General features: G+C 34.3%; 4 protein-coding genes across 10 annotated transcripts in view; 1 reads left to right on the top strand and 3 right to left on the bottom strand.

The window, feature by feature from the left end:
• The window catches only part of ftz-f1 (ftz transcription factor 1), a 78,642-nt gene extending 69,955 nt beyond the window's left edge, over window positions 1–8,687 (bottom strand). For both annotated transcript variants that reach the window (XM_066295213.1, XM_066295214.1), the window contains exon 1: window positions 8,307–8,687. In XM_066295213.1, the coding sequence (XP_066151310.1) occupies window positions 8,307–8,490 (184 nt within the window). In that variant the 5' untranslated portion in view covers window positions 8,491–8,687. The remainder of the gene's footprint in view (window positions 1–8,306) is intronic.
• A 714-nt stretch (window positions 8,688–9,401) lies between these two features.
• Window positions 9,402–13,409, bottom strand: Mcad (Medium-chain acyl-CoA dehydrogenase). 2 transcript variants are annotated; one of them, XM_066295226.1, is made up of 11 exons: window positions 13,209–13,409; window positions 13,052–13,150; window positions 12,909–12,996; window positions 12,691–12,858; window positions 11,793–11,893; window positions 11,326–11,537; window positions 11,165–11,273; window positions 10,964–11,104; window positions 10,777–10,912; window positions 10,540–10,676; window positions 9,402–10,485 (listed from the first exon to the last, which is right to left on the bottom strand). In XM_066295226.1, exons 2-11 carry the CDS (start codon window positions 13,064–13,066, stop codon window positions 10,336–10,338), a joined length of 1,257 nt encoding a protein of 418 aa, XP_066151323.1. In that variant the 5' UTR covers window positions 13,067–13,150; window positions 13,209–13,409; the 3' UTR covers window positions 9,402–10,335. The 2 variants fall into 2 exon arrangements, with proteins under 2 accessions (XP_066151323.1, XP_066151322.1); XM_066295225.1 differs by lacking the exon at window positions 11,793–11,893 and adding an exon at window positions 12,491–12,591 and having other exon boundaries at window positions 13,209–13,399.
• Window positions 13,410–13,587: 178 nt separating this feature from the next.
• P32 (complement C1q binding protein P32) lies at window positions 13,588–15,102 on the top strand. 3 transcript variants are annotated; one of them, XM_066295235.1, is made up of 5 exons: window positions 13,588–13,895; window positions 13,958–14,108; window positions 14,382–14,575; window positions 14,632–14,726; window positions 14,777–15,102. In XM_066295235.1, the coding sequence occupies exons 1-5, from the start codon at window positions 13,676–13,678 to the stop codon at window positions 14,924–14,926; spliced, it is 810 nt and encodes a 269-aa protein (XP_066151332.1). In that variant the 5' UTR covers window positions 13,588–13,675; the 3' UTR covers window positions 14,927–15,102. The 3 variants fall into 3 exon arrangements, with proteins under 3 accessions (XP_066151332.1, XP_066151333.1, XP_066151331.1); XM_066295236.1 differs by having other exon boundaries at window positions 13,590–13,895; window positions 14,632–14,720; XM_066295234.1 differs by having other exon boundaries at window positions 13,590–13,901.
• GPHR (golgi pH regulator) lies at window positions 15,091–17,345 on the bottom strand. Of its 3 annotated transcripts, none has more exons than XM_066295222.1 (9): window positions 17,120–17,344; window positions 16,707–16,870; window positions 16,549–16,649; window positions 16,272–16,497; window positions 16,033–16,220; window positions 15,797–15,978; window positions 15,554–15,739; window positions 15,348–15,495; window positions 15,091–15,299 (listed from the first exon to the last, which is right to left on the bottom strand). In XM_066295222.1, exons 1-9 carry the CDS (start codon window positions 17,159–17,161, stop codon window positions 15,178–15,180), a joined length of 1,359 nt encoding a protein of 452 aa, XP_066151319.1. In that variant the 5' UTR covers window positions 17,162–17,344; the 3' UTR covers window positions 15,091–15,177. The 3 variants fall into 3 exon arrangements, with proteins under 3 accessions (XP_066151319.1, XP_066151318.1, XP_066151317.1); XM_066295221.1 differs by having other exon boundaries at window positions 16,549–16,655; window positions 17,120–17,342; XM_066295220.1 differs by having other exon boundaries at window positions 16,272–16,655; window positions 17,120–17,345.
• Between the last annotated feature and the right edge of the window lie 27 nt (window positions 17,346–17,372).

The raw sequence follows: 17,372 nt of genomic DNA, 5'->3' as shown, positions 1-17,372 counted from the left end.
CATATTATTCTACAGATCAAAATTGATCTGACATTCTTCAAACAATAATTAAAACCATCCCCGAACATTAATCTCTGCTTTCATCCCTCTCCGCTGTTGACAAATAAAAACAGAGAAGCCCTTCTGACACAAACGAGCAGAGAAGTCTCAATTTTGATAATTAGTCGCTAAAATAATCACTGACATGTATTCATAATGAAATACTGTGGCACTCTATAGGGGTATAAATGTAAACCCTTTACATCCCTCGTAAATCGATTTGGTGGCAGTAAAGGCTTTAACAGCGGTGCTGTCTTCCAATAGAATAAATATTAGTCTTAATGAGGGTTTGGCAGAATCCTATAAGCTTACGGTTTTATATTAGTTTATTCGTCAGATGGAAACGTAGGAGTCGAAAATTGTACCAAATATGCCCTTATGAGTCTCTTGAAGCTTTTAAACTATTATGGCTACCAATTTTCCAACCACTTGCAGACGTTTTCGAAGGTTTTTAAAATTTAAATTTGGTTTATGTGAAGTTCAAAAAAATCTCATTCACTTTCTTTGCACAAAAATACCAAAAAACTTAAGCTCGAGTGAAACAAAATTAAAAAAAAACTGCAGTTCCCCCGAATTTGATAATTCCAAAAATTGCACTTCTGATAGTTTGCTTTGGACGATTTTCTTCTTGAAATGTAAACATTAAGACTTTTATGGTTAGAAGGAATGAAACGAAATTAGAGACGTTTTAATTAATGTTTTTCAGAATTGAAAAGTTGCATTTCAGGTGAGCAGTTCGAGGTAAACGAAATTTATAATATTCGTGTTTTTGCAAATTCAAATGGCGCTTCACATGAGATCGAGTTAAGAAATATAAAAAACTGTAACTCATATTTCAAACGAATTTCAAAATAATTTCACTGCAATGAGAGATTGCTCAATAAAAGTTATGAACTTAACGCTACTTTCAGTGTCGAATAGGTTAATCCCTAAAAAGGGCGAGTCTAAATAGGAAACTTTCTCGAAGGACATAAAGAAGAATTGACGAATGTTACATAAAAAAACCTAATTACACAACGTTGCCACAATGTGACTGAAATGGTATGTAATGATTCCGATGGCGACATCCTGGAATTTGTTATCTTCCCTTTTCTGCTCGTATCATCCGATATAAAAGAAATTGGTGGTCACCCAGTACACAAATTCCCATTACGGGTAGAACCCAAATATAGCGCATCATTACGTAACCAAATTACTCCTGCGATTATGGTACTCAAACGAGAGCAAAAGTGGTCACTGTGTCATGGTCAGGCACTTTTTGGGGTCGATCGTGGTAGGGGCTCGCTGCAACTAACCGGCGAGAACAAGTGAATCGAGACGAACCAAATCTGGTAATCTCGGAGAGAAACTTAATCGCTTTCGATTTCGATAACGCATTAATAATTGCGACAAAGTCGGGCAGTTTTTCTGCTGCATCGATTCGCGCCCCATTTTCTAGAAGGGCGTTTGGGACGTGACCAATTAAAGTGACACGACACGCGCCACCTAGAACAATCGCCCATAAATTTCCACCCTCCCTCAGCTCCGGTGGTGCACTTGCCGCTCCGAAGTGGCCCATATTGACCCACTAACCCGGATTCCGGGCACAACTACGTCTAGTGACGTAATTCGCCGACCCAGTTTCCAGGAATTAATGGTTTTTTCCGGGCGATTCCGGTCACGCCCACGTCCAGGAGGGCCATTTTCTTTTCCCATTGCCAACGGATTTACCGATAGATCTTAATTTAAATTGCATTAAGTTTTAAACGTGTGAGGTCGCTTTTTAATGAAACCAACGGTGTTATGATGTTATTAGAATCGAAATTTCCTGTCTGTGAATTAATGGGAATATATAACATTAAATAATCATGTGCTCACGTTGAGGTAACTTTTTTAATTTGTATACGAGGCAAAGGCGCTTCCATTGGGCAATAGTTTCGGCGTTAATGTACTTTCAAAGATTCAGCAAGTATGATTAATGCTGTCTCGTTTGCTTGACCTTAATGTTACAGTTTTACTTGCCTCTGTAATAATACAAGTTTTTATAGCATGTATCAGAAATCTTCCCGGATCGGGAGTCTTTTCTGTTCTGTTAATATGCGAAAAAAATCCAATTTCGTCTCAGACTCTTAGAATGTCGAATTCAACCTGGACAGGGAAAAAACGAAGTCCTGAGAACCATTTGCCAAAAATAGCCCCTGGCAAAATTCAAGAAGAAATCACTTCCCCGCAAATTTAAATTAAATGCTATGGCTGTTCCGCTAACAGCCTTCCAGATTTACAGTCCATTTGTACCGTGGGGCTCAGAATCAGGACAAGGGGCCAGCGGAGCTATAAATAGGGCTTCGCACAAGGAACACCTCGAGCATCCGGGACAAAAAGGGAGAAAGAAGAATGGGAACCGGTGTCGGGGTATTTTTAGGGAGTGCGCATTGTTTGTTCAAACCCAGTTTTTCAAGTTGGATCTTAAGAGAAATCATTGATTATTCACACAAAAACTCCAGGGGTAATCAAAATGTGAAAACAACGAAGTATAGTAAAGTAGTATTTTCGAGAGTTGAACGACATAATAATTAATGTCCGCTGAAAACTGCAAGGTCTTTCGCAGATATAGAGTAGGAAAAGCAGTTTAATCCTGTTGGATAAGCATGTCTCCTTGGGAGTTAAAAATAACGAGTGCCCGCAGGAAAACACAAAGATTGCAGCTCTGACTGAGATAAATTGCTACAAGCTAGCAAGTGATGCAGTGCACCAATTTTTAACTCAATGAATACAAAAAGGCCATATCTGAATGAATCATAATGGATTTCAAATATGTCTGTACGTTTAGCCGTACCGAACAGAATTTAACAAGAAGGTGTTAATTAACTCATTGCTATGGGAAAAAATAAGTGAGACCACCCAACGATTATTAAATCAGATGATCTGATGACAAATTTAATTCATAACGGAAAACGCACATTTTACAAAAGGCGGTTCACTAATCAGGGGGATTTATGCGAAAAGATGAGGATGGTCTTTTTGGGTGGAACATTTAATGAGGGAGTACTATTTTCGAAAAGTGTATAATGAGCGTGGTGGGATGTTTTTTTAAGTTGGGCTGGAACCAGGGATATCAATGCTGCTCGAGAAAATGATCTTGTATTCCGATCTGATTTAATAAATATTCCAGTTCTGTTTTAATAAAATACATAATGTTATGACGCTAGTGCGGATTGAAATATTTCATTTCGGCTACAAAAGAACGTTGCTATGTCTACATGCACAACACAGCCAGAGTGACATCTTCTATTTTCGTGATTTTGAGGCAGCCTGCGTTCCTGACGCCAACTGATGGGAATAAATGATATTAGCTGCCCACTGGTCAAATCTGTTACTTGGGCGGTGATAATTAATCCTCGTTTTCTTCAGTGAGTCTTTCCTCAGACATTTCAACTGCTTATCCGAAAACAACTATTATCCATAATGGCACTAAAAATTGCTGAAGTGGCTTTTCTATCTCGACCCTTGAGCTATCTGGGTCGAATCAATATCATCAATAGGTCGCACTTTGGCTTTAGCAGACGACCGTGAACTGTGAATGTCTTGACGAAATTTATGATATATGTAGTTGGTAGTTAATGGAGGGGGGGTTACTCGGTGTTCTGTGACCTCTGGAAAACGATTGTGCCTGTCACGATACTTTTTGTGAGGCATAATACTCCTATATACAGGGTGTTTAGTGGAGCGATAAATAATATTCAATGGGAGATAAATGGTGTCGTGTCGAACCTATATAGTAGAACTCGACTCGCAAATTCTCGGTTGTAGCGAGCAAATTAAGAACTCCCGTCCAAGTTCCCTTAATACTTTTGCTCGGTTATAACAAACTCAGATATAGCTAATACTCGATTATAACAGACCGTCGGGAGATGCTGCTGTAAGCGAACTTCTAGAAATTTAGGCGAATGGGCCAAAAACCAGCACATTTCTGATTTTGAGGAAATTAACTTAAATGCATATAACATGATTAATGAACCCGTGGACGTTACGGAATTTCCTAATGATATTGACATTGTTCAACTAACTACCAATGATCAATAAGAAAACGGTTCGAGTGATGAGGAGAAATTGACAAGAATGATGAAGTTTTAATTTCCACGGCTTAAGAGGGCCTTTCTGGTTTGATGATTTTAGCATGTTGTGTACAGATGACTTATCCAGAAAATGAAAACTTTTTAAATGAGATAGATCTTTTGCAAAACAAAATAACTGAAGAAATATTGAAAAAACAAGGTGTAGAATCAAATTACAGATTTCTTTTTTACCTAAACTTCCATTTTATTTAAGATTTTTGTTTTTTTCTCATTTAATATATTCCTATTTACAACGGAAAATTGTATAATTTGGCAAATGGTTAAAACAACAATTTTGAATCAACAAGTTTTTTCCCTTGGTCGTCTATAACGAACCCTCGCATATAACGAACGACAGACCAAGTTCCTTAAAAGTATGTATAGCCGAGTTCTACTGTAATCATATTTACCCCTACAGGAAGTTTTATAGTTTTTCAAATATAGGCCTTCTTAGATTTTTATACGAAATAGTTGAGTTGCCACAGTTAAATTAACGTTTTTTAGTATTAAATACTTTCCGTTTTCGAAAATATTTTAAAAATATATGTTAATAAAGAAAAACAAAAAGTTATTCAAAACTAGTATCACAAACAATTATGTAAGCAAATTAATCTCTTCAAATAATTCGGTTCCAGTTTATTGCCATTAAAAAATCTCCAATGCGGAATTAACTCAAGAAATTCAGGTAGTTTTAAAAACTTCTCCATTATATATTCACTCTTTCAAATTATATATGACATTATGACAAAATTATAGTTCACAAAACTAAAAACAAAAGGAAATATTACTTACAACAAGAATATAAGCGATAAATTTAAATAAGTAACAATCACTTTATACCTTATAGTGCTGGTTCCAACTTACAGGATATTATTATCAATTTATTCCATTTTCAAATTGGGACTCTCCATTTTTAACGTATTTATTTGCCTCCTCCACTCTTTCCTCCCTACTTACCCCCCTTGGGCGATATTTCAAAAACGATGAGACTTGGTATAACGATAAATGTGGTTATGTAGATTCAATATGACCCAATCTATCTCCCGTTGAAAACTTTCTATCGCTCTACCAAACACTCTGCATACCGAATATGGAGAAAGACGAACGTAAGACAGACAAACAAGAGGAAGATGTTCAACCGCAATGTTCACGGCTAAATAAAACTTTTTTGATATTCTAATGTTTTCTTTGCCCGAAACGCCAGTAATTTTCATAATATTCATATTTGGAAAGTGGAATCGGTGTTATTCAGTATATTGGTAACACTACTATGTATGTCGCAGAAATCTCATGTTATGATTATATGAGTCTATTCCACAACATACTTTCCTATTGTCTCATATGATGGGATAATGCAATGGGGTGGAAGTTGAACTTGAAAAAGCAAAAAACTACAGTTCGCACTATAATTGTAATACAGCATATGGAATCTTGCAGGAATTGTCTTAAACAATTTTATTTTACATATGACACTTTTTGCACTATACATCATGAATGTTCTTTTAATGTTTAGAAGTACCTGAGTGGTAAATAGACGTCCATGATTATTGATCTAAAATCTGGGATATATATCGCTGCTTCCTGAGTACTTCCTTATTCCTTGAAATTGTTCTTATCAGAGGGATCCACGAACTCCACCATCTTTTTTAGATTACTTTAAAATTCTACTTTTGTGTACCTCTGTGTTTTACTTCTGTGTTATTTTGAATATGTTTTTCTTTGTGACGATGCAAATGATGTGTGCAGTTTTTTACCTGTAACCAGATGAACAAGCAAATAATCTATTATTAGCTCTAATTAATCGCCTCGATTAGCTCCATAATACTGCGCTAACAAGCTTATAATAGGTCTTTCAGTTTCGTAAAATCTCTTTTAGTTTCTGATATATAGCCTCACTGTGATTTCGATTTTTGCGATTTCGACAGCAGAAACCCAAAGAATTATTCCTACCTTCGGCATAATTGATTAAACTTTTAAAAAATAGATCTAACAAAGGGTAAATTTAACAGTGCTATTTCGGAAATATATATAGAAATGGAAATATTTTCATAAATATGTTCATAATGCTAAATAAATTTCTAAAAGTGGCAATTTATTTATTTGGGATGTTATTTAAATTCTAATGACCTAGCACTGGAACAGATATAAAACATTACATATTTGCTTGAACAAGGGTTCTTTATGTATCAATACTGAGGAGGATTCAATAAAAGAGAATATAATCCTATTTTTATTATATTTGTTATACAAGAAGACAACCCTCTTGATTTCGCCACTGCCAAAGATTTTGAATTATTGATATTGATTTAGACAATTTGCTGCTGGATAGTACATAAAGGCAAAACCAATGTCCACTAATTATATTAAATTGTAATTCAAAAGTTTATTTTCACATCTACAATTTATTGATATTCTGAAAATCGGGTAATTTCAAAATTTAATCTTTAATGGAGCCCTCCTCAGGATTGATATCCTAATAACTCCACTTTAACTTGTCAGTTGAAACTACCCTTATCACAATAATAATGAATTCCAATATTGGGAATATTTCCAGATATAATATAGATGTACATTTTCTTAAATTCACATTAGCAACTTGAAGCTTAAAAGATGATTCAAAAAGACTTGTTAGGCTTATGCTATTTTTTAGTTTTTTGTCAAATTTGGGGTCCTATTCCCTATTATTTAGAATTTTCAGTAACCTGATATTTTTCTGTGAAATTGAAATGACTTGAGTTATATTTTTAATATTTCAAAATGTCATATAGAGAATCAGCATCACAATGCTATCAAAAATTTAAGAAAATGTACCCTTTATAGTTTATTTTCTTCTGCATTTTCTATTTTTGACTCAATTTAATACTTTTTGATCGAGATGTTTCTTTTGTAGACCTTTTGTATTGAGAAAACACTGAAAGATATCTTATTTTGTATTTGTCTGGTGGATTAATCTTAAGGTGTCAGGATGAAATCTGAGTGTCTGCCAGTTGTATTTATATTCTTTTACCAGACATAAATTCTTATTAGATATAATATTCAGAAAAAAAACTTTCAGCAATGCAGAAAAAGATACCTCCTAGTGTATCTTGCCTGATTGAGAATTTACTGGAAACTAGCCATACATCAAAGGCACATTTACAAATGTGGTAGAAGCAATTGGAACACTATAGTAGTGCCTTCAACCAACCCAGTATTATTAAATGGGCATGCACTCCAAAGACATTATTATTAATAGTGACATCCATGTTCTTGGAGTGCATGTTTCCATTTAATTAAACTGGTTTCTTTAAAAACACAATTCCAGTGCCACAAGTGTTCTGCCACATTTGTAAAAGTAAAAAAATACTCTGCAAAACTTTGTGGTAATAAATTTTAACTACTTAATCTATGATTAATAATTTCACTATATACTGTTTTTTCATTTTCTAAAAAGGGCATTGACAAAAAATGCTTATGTACACCACATTTTTAAGGGAAAAGACTTTACTGAGGATTGTCCTGAGGAAGTCAGTTATGACTAATCACCTAGACTCATCCAAAATCTAGGTACTAACAAGAAAATGAATTTCCAAGCAGAATCGAAACACCTACATAATTCTGAATTAAAATCAGACATTAGACTCAATGGAATTAGATCTGCCCCCTCAAATCGGAATATATTTATTTAGTGCTAATAATAATACCCAAATGCTGTAAATAACCCATTACTATTTACTATTATTGCTGATGCACCCAGTACAATCTACTGTAGTGATAGAAGGTGCGCACGCCCATAAAGGCGTTATACAACCAGAGGCTGTCCTTTTCTGCCTCACATCACCTGTACACTTGAACCTGACCTATTATGATGCTATAGTCTAGGACTGTCTAGCCTAGTTTTAAGCGCATAGCTGCTAGTTCCTTGATTATTTAATTTCTGGGTCACAAGGTCAAAAAAGGGGTTGATATTTGCTTTACTCTGAGACTCAACAAATCGCATTGTAATGGGGCGTTTCACCAACATTAAACAAAGCTGCTCAAGTGGCATGATGCATGAACAGTTTCGCTTTCCGTCGCTTTCGCTATTACCTAGATAGTCGTAATACTAAAAGCGAATCTAGGACTAATGAGGTCTCATAACTGGTTTAGGAGGTTGCTAGGTATAACCTGCAAAACTGGGTAGATCATACTAACCTGCATTTGTGGTGGGTATTACTGAGAAAGGCACTGGGATTTCGGATATTTCATTGTCTGCGGTCAATTCCAAATCGGCCTCCGATGTGACAACGGAAAGGGTTTGTATGGAGCTGTTTTCCTCCTCCTGTGGCACCGTCGAAACGGCAACAGAGCCCGGAACGCTTTGCGTCTCGTCGTGCATACTGTTTACACAATTACCCACTTGCCCAGCAAATGATAACCGAAAAAAACGCGCCCCAGAGCCTTGAACAGCTCTGACCTTCAAATTCGCGCCAACGTTTCGCTAATTTTTAATTCTTTTACCATGAAAATTCACGACGTTTTCGAAAATATAGGTCTGTAGGCCACTTCTCCATCCACTTTTGCAGTCACTTGTGACTTTTGACAACCAGCTGCCAGCTGTCAGTGCGCGTTTCGATGTAATCAAATGTACACATTCCATGAATTATAAATTCAAATTAATAACTTATTTTTATTTGATCTGAACAACAAAATAAATATAATTTTTACGAAACATCTTCCAATCCACAATTTATGAAACCGATATGCAACTAAATGGTACAAAATTTAAACAAATAACTTAAATAACTAAAATAACCATAAAAAAATACGCAGTAGTAATACGCAAGCTGAAAACTGGATTTTTTTCACTCAACCTTCTATTCAGAAGCTAAGTTTTAATATTTTAAGTTAAGTCTCAAAGAACAAGCCAAAATTCAAATTACAAATTCAATTTCAAAGTTGTTTATTTGATTACCGCCCATGACTTCGCAGACGGATATCGATGCGCCATTGCATTGTGGGTAGTTCGCGTTTGAATTAATGGCGCCAGACACCTCGCTTCGAAATTTTAATAGAATTTCCGTTAATTGTTAATAAACTACGGTTGTGACGTCACTCTACCAATAATAAACAAAATAATTACTGAAGGAATTCTAAATCACACCAGTTGTGAGTTAGCAAACGTAATTAGAGACACCTTAAAAATGTTTATAATTTGCTTGTAATGTCTACTTACCATACGGAATTATTTTTTTAAAATAAGTAGTTTTTGGGAGAGTGTTATAATGATTATAAAATGAACATTAGTAGTTTATGTTTTGAAGCCTAGATTTTTATTTCCTAAAGGATAGAACTAAATATCCCTTTACTTAAATTCAACATTTCTCAATTTTAATTTTAAATTCAAACAATTTTAATAATTAAATAATGAAGAAATCTCATACATTTTATTAGTTACCAACATCAGCAGAATGGTGGATGCAACTCTTGAAGTTTTACAATATACGATACAAATTTCTCAGAAATACCAATAATTTGAGCTTTAAAAACTTAATTTATATAACAATATAAATGTATAGCACCTTCCTAATATAATAGAACGTTATAAAAATATAATGTTGTTAAATATCTTTTCATAAATTGCTAATTTTTCGTTTTATGTTTAGGAATAATAAATACGCACTATGCACAAATAGGAATTATTGGAACAGCGAAGTTGTATACTATTTCCAGTTAAAACTAAGTGAAAATAAAATTAATTTAAAGGCTCGGATGAAGCCTTGTTGACTTTTCGGTGACAAATTATTTTTTCGCAGAATTGTGAAAGTTTTTAGTCATTTTTCATACACTTTAGTTCTCTCTATATTAATTTTTAAGATAAATTTTCCTATATTCGGAGAAAGGCTCTAAATTTATCACCAAAAACATAACAAAAGTTCTTGTTCGAGCCCTTGATAAAAAATATACCTTATCATGGATTAACTTTCAACTGAGAATAGTATGCATTTCCACGACTCCAATAACCTCAACTTCTTTTTAAAATGTTATTACCAAACGTAATAAAAGAAAAAATTAACAATCCAGCTCAGCAAGTATAGCACATATTTAAATTGTTCATTGTTCATGTACCTAAATTCCATTTAAGACACTATTTCTTTATACATATTACCTGCAGTAAATAATAACTCTTTCATTTTACTTAATTCTTATTAAAATCCTCAGTCCCTTGTGTTGCATTACATTCCTAAACTAAGGTTTTAGCTCTCTCGGCTATATGTCTTGAAATAATCATCCTCTGAATCTGCGACGTTCCCTCATAAATTTGTAGAATTTTCGCGTCTCTCATGAGTTTTTCCACTGGATAGTCGCTGTTGAAACCGTTGCCTCCGAAAATCTAAAAAATAGAAAGTCCTATAAAATCTAAAACGGTCAAATGTAAAAAACTAACCTGGACTGCATCAGCAGCGCATCTGTTAGCCATATCTGCACACCAGCCTTTGGCAATCGCTGCAGAATAGCTGTTTCTTATATTGTTATCGGTTTCCCAGGCGGCTTTCATCCAGGCTAATCTACCAGTCTCCACCCCTAATTTTAAATATTTTAAGTTATTCTCATAATAGTTATTATTTCAGATAAATAATTATTTATTTTTTCTCAATTAGTTTTGTATGCAAAAGTGTCTTACCTATCGCCATCTCTGCGAGCATAAATGCTACAGCTTGATGGTTAATAATAGGTGTTCCAAAGGTTTTTCTTTCTAAGGCGTATTTAGAAGCTTCATCCAATGCTCGCTGTGCAAGACCGACAGCTGCTGCTGCAACCTGAAATATTTTTTCTAATATAAAATCGAAATTTTTTTGCGAAAATCTTACTGGAGGCCTAGTTTTGTCAAAAGTGGCCATAGCAATTTTGAATCCCTGCCCTTCCCCAATTAACACATTCTCTTTGGGCACTTTGACGTCCTCAAAGGTGATACCTCGAGTGTCTGAAGCTCTCTGTCCCATGTTGATTTCCTAATAGAAGTTCTGTCTTAGGAAAATGATGATAAATAAGGCAGTGATTAAATAAATAACCTTTCGACCAGGAGTTATACCAGGCCACTCTCTTTCGACGATAAAACCGGTAAATGCTTTGCTAGCCGGGCATTTTGGGTCTGGGTTGGTTCTTGCCAGGACAAAATACCTAAGATGCCCAAGTTTAAACAGCAAAAATACTCCTACATGGCAATTATTACCAATTAGCAACTCCTCCTCCAGTAATCCACATCTTCTGGCCATTTAAAATATATTCATCCCCTTTTTTTTCAGCTTTGGTTTTAAGGCCGTTTACATCTGATCCGGCCCCAGGTTCAGTAACACAATAAGCAGCCACCAACGGCTCTTCAATCAGCCTTCCCAAGTATTTCTTCTGTTGGTCTTTGTTTCCGGTTAGTAATACGGGAGTTTGCTGAAAGTGATTGGGCACATTCACGCTCGGTTGTAAAACTGATTCAAAATATGCATTAAAAATGAATTTAAGGAAACTGATCTAAAACATTTTACAATATTTAAACCCTAAATTTACATTCTGTTAAACTATAACTCAAGGACAAACTTGGCAAAAGGGTAAGATTAAGAATTTTTTTGTACATATAAGGAGAAAGTAGAGTTCTGCAGTTCTACTAGTTTTTAACGAAAGGCGTGGCATTTTTTCCATACTTACTCCAATATCTGTGATTTGTAAACATGCATTAATGCCAGTGCAACCATAGGCCAACTCTTCAGTAATGAGAGTTCCATCAAATGTATTCAAGCCAATACCATCTAGAAGAGAGTGGCTTTTTCCATCATTTTCCAATACAAAACATACTTTAAGTACAACCACAACCCAAAAATTCTGATAAACCAGTTTTTACTTTGAAAGAAAGAAACCTGATCAATAAAAGATTGATGTGGTTTTTCTTGATTACTCTACCAATCTCAGCATTCAAATGGTATTTGAATTGCAACATCATTATTTTGTTCCATGAAAATATGGAAATTTAAAACATGTTGAGTTAAGAGTTTATAAAAATTCAGCCTTGACTTGGTTTAAACACATATGCTGGATGTTTTTAAAAATTGTTCAAGAGCCATTGTATATCAAGCTAGCAACTAACATAAAAATTCCTTATTTCTAAACCATTTTAAGCTATATTAGGAAGAGAAAATGGCCTATGAATGACAACTGCTGTTTTAAAAAGAGCAACGAAAATAAATTAGAAGCTATATTTCCCCACAATGTAAAAATCATAAAACTCAACTTCAAGCAAACAAAAAAGAATTAAACTTTCATGAAAAAAACTTTACATAAAACTTGGAATTTGAGATATTGAAGTATATTTTAGATCATCCCCGTTTTATTTCTGAAACAAAACTTACACCCAATGAGGTTGCATCTAAAGCTGTAGATATTCCAGTGCAACCATAGGCCACTTCCTCTATTATAAGGCATCCATCAAAAGTTCCCATATTCAAACCACCTGTAGGAAAAGACCAACCATAAAATTCCCAATTTCACCTGTGGTATGCAAGTTTAAAACTTGCAAAACTTATTTCTGGTTAAATATAATATTTCTTACCTAATTCCTCAGGAATATGGGTATTCACCAAACCCAATTGGTGAGCTTTTTTGAAAATGTCCCATGGATATGCCCCAGTTTTGTCATACTCAGAGGCCACAGGAATAATTTCTTCTCTTGCAAACTTTCGAGCAGTCTCCTGGAATTCCTTTTGGGTGTCGTTAAGATCTGAGATACAAATGAATAGATGCGAAGTCTTAAAATGTATGTAGACTTACCAAAATTATACCCATTAGGATAAACTTTAGCACTGTAATTTCTTGAAGCTAGAGGTTTAAAACTGGCTCTAGCAACAGTTCTGACAAACTAGAAAGACTCGTCAAAATTGAAAATTCTCTAAACCAGGAGGAATAAAACTTACCTGAGAAAATGCCATTACAAATACTTGAAAGTCTTAACAGATCTGGACAAAAACTATACTTTGGCAGAGAAGGTGAAATTTGGAATGAACTTTGAGTACCTAATTCAAGTCAAAACGGTAAATAAAAGATATCTAATTGAAAAACATGCACTTTTACCTTTGGACTTTGAATTTATTCCTAGATGCTAGACCCTGTGCCACCGCCCTATTTGGTAAGGGGAAATTTTCAAATTATTCGAGAAGTAGAGAAAATTAGACTGATAGTTAATCCTACAACATACAGAAAAAGAATTTTATATAAGAAATTAGTTAACGATTAAAAAAAAATTATTAATAAAATAGCAAAAACTATAGTGGAAATAATTTTAGAGTCCCCATCTCTCTCCTGTTACAGTAATTTTGTGAACTAAAATAAAATAAAATTGTAGTTAGTTTAAATGTATCTGTCCTTTCCCTATAGGTGTCGTTGAATAAAGTGGCACATATACTTTGACACTATGACAACTCCATTTAAACATTTGGTTTGACATCTGTCAATTTTTAACTTTCACTTTTAGAAGGGGGCACGCACCCGGCAAAAATAAGCACGTTTTTTCATAGAATTTTGGTCAAAACTCACGAAAAATGAACTCAATTTTAAAATCGGTCTCTCGACTAACTGCCCTAAAAACCCTTTTACTACCTGCCAAAACGTTGGTGTCGATGTCACAATCCCAAGCTCATCTTCTGACTACTAGGAATCTATGGTACATGAGCACTCTGCAATCTCAGAAATTATCTGCAGTGCACAGCAATTTATGTGGTTGTGGGTGCGGTGGGATCAAGCAAGGAGTCCATACTAAAGGTAACTGTAAGTATTATGTTGAGCAAACACATGGGACATACTAATATAAATGTATATGCTAGCCGAGAAAGAGCTGGTGGAATTCTTGACAGAGGAAATTTTAGCTGAAAGGAAGGCACAGAAAGTGACCACTATTCCCACTGAAATTGAAGGGTTTAATGCTAGATTAAATGGAGCTGAAGTTACTTTGACCAAGAAGACAGATACAGAAACGTGAGTAGAAATTGTACTGTTGTTGATAGTTAATGAAGTCTACTTGAAATTCAAACCCAGTTTTTTATGATGATATTTAACATTGACATGTATGCAGTAAAACTTTATTGCATATGTGCTTGCAAAAATAATAAAGGAACAGGCAGTAAAACATCCCTTCTTGCATTTGTTTGGTAAATAACTTATTATTTCATAACCAAATTTCTCTTAATTTAAAGTTCCCAATTTTTCTCTAAAACACCATCAAGTAACAAAATAATATCATTTGTGCAGCATCAAAATCAGCTTTAATGTAAACCATTCTGTGGACACTGATGCTGAACCTGAAATCCATGAAAATATGGACAAACCTGACATAGGAGAACTAAAATCAAAACCAGCTTTTAAAGTTGATTTAATAAGAGCAGACACCACTGTTAGTGTATTGTGCTCCTTTGTGCCTCCAAGTGAACAAGATGATAGCTACAGTGAGTGTCTAAGATTCCTTGACATATTACTTCTTTTAACTCATTTTTTTTTATAGATGACGCTTTTGGCATTGATGAACTTAGTATTTACAATGGGGAATGGAATGAAAATGTTTACTCAGTGACTGGGGAGGTTTTAGACTCTGTAAGTGTAAGTCTCTTTGGACTTACATTCAGCAAATTTAATTCACATAATTTCAGTACTTGTATGATCTGATCTTAAATTATTTGGAAGAAAAGGGAATCACCAATGAATTCGTAGAAAAACTCTCCAATTACAGCACAGCCTATGAACATTCTGCCTATATTGGGTTGCTAGAAGGGCTCTCCAAATTCATTTCAGTCAAGTAGGACAGTCATATGGAGATAAAAGCCTGAGAATTTTGTTTGTGTTAAAAATGATCATAGCTTTAAGCCTTATTCATTAATTTAGCCCTAAGTTGTTCCACATTTTTCTTATTTCTGGATCCTATCATGTTTGTTTAAAAAAAAAGAACAAGAAAATAAAGTCATAGTTATTCCATAAATAGATGGTATATTTTCTTTAAAGCTTTAACTCAAATATAAAATATGTTAAAAGTTTTGACTGCTTAATGAATCAATCACAACATGTTGTCCTTGACTGGAGGCTTATGGGCCAAATACAAGGTAACCATACTGCCTAAGGCGCTTATAAGGAATATAACATCAAACCATCGATGATAGAAATTAAATTGTAGAGCTCCTAAAATGTGCTTATCATTTTGTTGAACACCAACAAGTCAAAACTTACCTAATACTTGAGTAATAATTATCCTATACTGAACTGGCATGTTCATTCGAAGTAAAAGCACTGAGGAAACAAAGTACATGCCCATAATTTGGGCCAGAACCAGTACTATTATATTCGAACTCTTGTTTGAGGACATTTTATTAAAAAACTAAAAAGTAAGTGTCATGAGTGTAGTTTGGAACCATATTTAATAATGCTATGCATACCTTGGTTAAAGTAAGCAATAATCCTCTTATTGAGGTCACTACAATGCAACCTATCAAATAAAATGATATTTGTTGAGACCAAAAATTTATATCAAAATCAAAGCCCATCCAGTTGACTGCTATCTCAATGCCACGGGTTACTGGGTCTTTTTTACCCACCCTGTCAAACACTATGTTTATTGTACACTAACAAAAAAACTATTAGTATTGTCAAAAAGTGTCTCAAAACTCAGTAAAACTTACGATAAAAATTTTCCACAAGCAATATCCAGAAAAAATATAGCCCAAAAAGTTGAAATAAGCCCCCTTCCAGGTTTTAGACCACTCAATTCTTTGACGCATATTACGATTTTCATGCACTTCCAAAAAAAGCTGCCTACTCATCTCCTCAAGTCCATCAATCTCCAGTTTTAATTGATTAATATCTAAAACCATTTCTAGTTAAACACTGATATCTGGGTGTTTTATAGGTAAAATACTTTCGTTGCTTCTATTTCCTGTAACTGAAGAAATCATTTCCCAAATTCCTTTTTTACTTGTAGACAAGTCAGCCTTCCCCAACATCTGCTTTTTTGCTATAGCAACTCGTTTTTTCCTTATGACAATCATATCCATGGTTTGTAATAACCTTTTTTCAATATTCCATACATCTGCCTCGGCAACGTCTCTATAAAACTCTATTCAATTACCTTATTACAATCCAGTGTCATAGAAATACCTCATGAAGAACTTCATGGATGAATAGGGGTAATTCACAGCACCAAAACCTGATAAAAGTGCCATGACTGTTACCCCAATGACACCTATTCTAGAAACTAACGACTCTATAGAAAAAAAGCCATGATTGGGATGGTTGATTGGGAATGGGTCACCGATTTTCCAAAATACGGCAAGGAATATCAACCAGGTGATGAAAGTGAGAGTTTTGACATAGTCAGGTCTTACTAAAACATGTTTGTTAACCCCTTTTGTTTTTAAATACTTCAAAAACTTACCATATCTAATATTACTGATGCAGTAGTAGGAAATGTAGAATGGGTTTAAGACTATAACAACAAATAGTAGCAAATAAAGCATGAGGTACCAGAAAAAGGACCTGGAACTTTATTTTAGGATTGAATGAAAGGTATTTAGAGAGATTAAGGTATGTTACCTGGCATCAAGGAAACCTAAAATTTCAAAAATTATAAGTTCAAACATGGTGCATGAGAGTGTCAGCGTGATACTAAATATTAGTTGGACCATTTTGTGGCGTACTTCATAGTCTGTAAATAGTTGCTTCATAAAGAACAGCCATGCTCCAATAAAAAAAAGTACCTATAATAGAAATATTTGAATGTAGTCCTTGAAGTTGTGACTAGAGAAAAGATTTATTACATTTTAACTGCTTATTCTAATTATAAGTTTGAAGGTAAACTACTTAAAAAAAGCTCAAAATTCCATACTTGGGATAGTTAGTTAAATATGGAGAAATTTACTGAGAAACTGAAGAAATTATCAAAAACTTGGATATGTGTTGCAAAAAGAAACCCAAAGAACTCTTTTCATTGCTAAAAAAACAAATACCTGAGAGGAGAATATCACTGTACAATCAAATAGAAAGGTCATTACGAATTCTTGAATTTTACATTACGACCAAGTTAATACATTTCAAAGCAAAAATGTCTTTAATTCAAAGCATTCTTCAAATGGCCCCTTTTTTGTTTACAAAAAAATTTGTAAGGTTAGAAACATCAGCAGACACGTCAACAGGTCTGACAATTATGAAGGTTTTAGTGAATGGGTGCCAGAAGATAAATTAAAATTTTAAGCTCTAATA

The sequence above is a fragment of the Euwallacea fornicatus genome, chromosome 22, assembly GCF_040115645.1.
Source record: "Euwallacea fornicatus isolate EFF26 chromosome 22, ASM4011564v1, whole genome shotgun sequence".
NCBI classification, from domain to species: Eukaryota; Metazoa; Arthropoda; class Insecta; order Coleoptera; family Curculionidae; genus Euwallacea; species Euwallacea fornicatus.
Note: the sequence above shows the minus strand (reverse complement) of the source record. Positions and strands in the feature narration are given on the sequence as shown.

Excerpts from the sequence above, each read along its gene's own strand:
- GPHR (XM_066295220.1), bottom strand. The coding sequence starts at position 17,161 with ATGACCTTTCTATTTGATTGTACAGTGATATTCTCCTCTCAG. Across the intron at positions 16,656-16,706 it reads TTAGGTTTCCTTGATGCCAG|TTCCAGGTCCTTTTTCTGGT; the intron begins GTAACATACCTT and ends CCTAAAATAAAG. Across the intron at positions 15,740-15,796 it reads GCTTGTGGAAAATTTTTATC|TGTACAATAAACATAGTGTT; the intron begins GTAAGTTTTACT and ends TTTTTTTGTTAG.
- P32 (XM_066295234.1), top strand. The coding sequence starts at position 13,676 with ATGAACTCAATTTTAAAATCGGTCTCTCGACTAACTGCCCTAAAAACC. Across the intron at positions 14,109-14,381 it reads AAGAAGACAGATACAGAAAC|CATCAAAATCAGCTTTAATG; the intron begins GTGAGTAGAAAT and ends TCATTTGTGCAG. Across the intron at positions 14,727-14,776 it reads AGGTTTTAGACTCTGTAAGT|TACTTGTATGATCTGATCTT; the intron begins GTAAGTCTCTTT and ends ACATAATTTCAG.
- Mcad (XM_066295226.1), bottom strand. Across the intron at positions 11,105-11,164 it reads GTATAACTCCTGGTCGAAAG|GAAATCAACATGGGACAGAG; the intron begins GTTATTTATTTA and ends AACTTCTATTAG. Across the intron at positions 10,486-10,539 it reads GCGCTGCTGATGCAGTCCAG|ATTTTCGGAGGCAACGGTTT; the intron begins GTTAGTTTTTTA and ends TCTATTTTTTAG.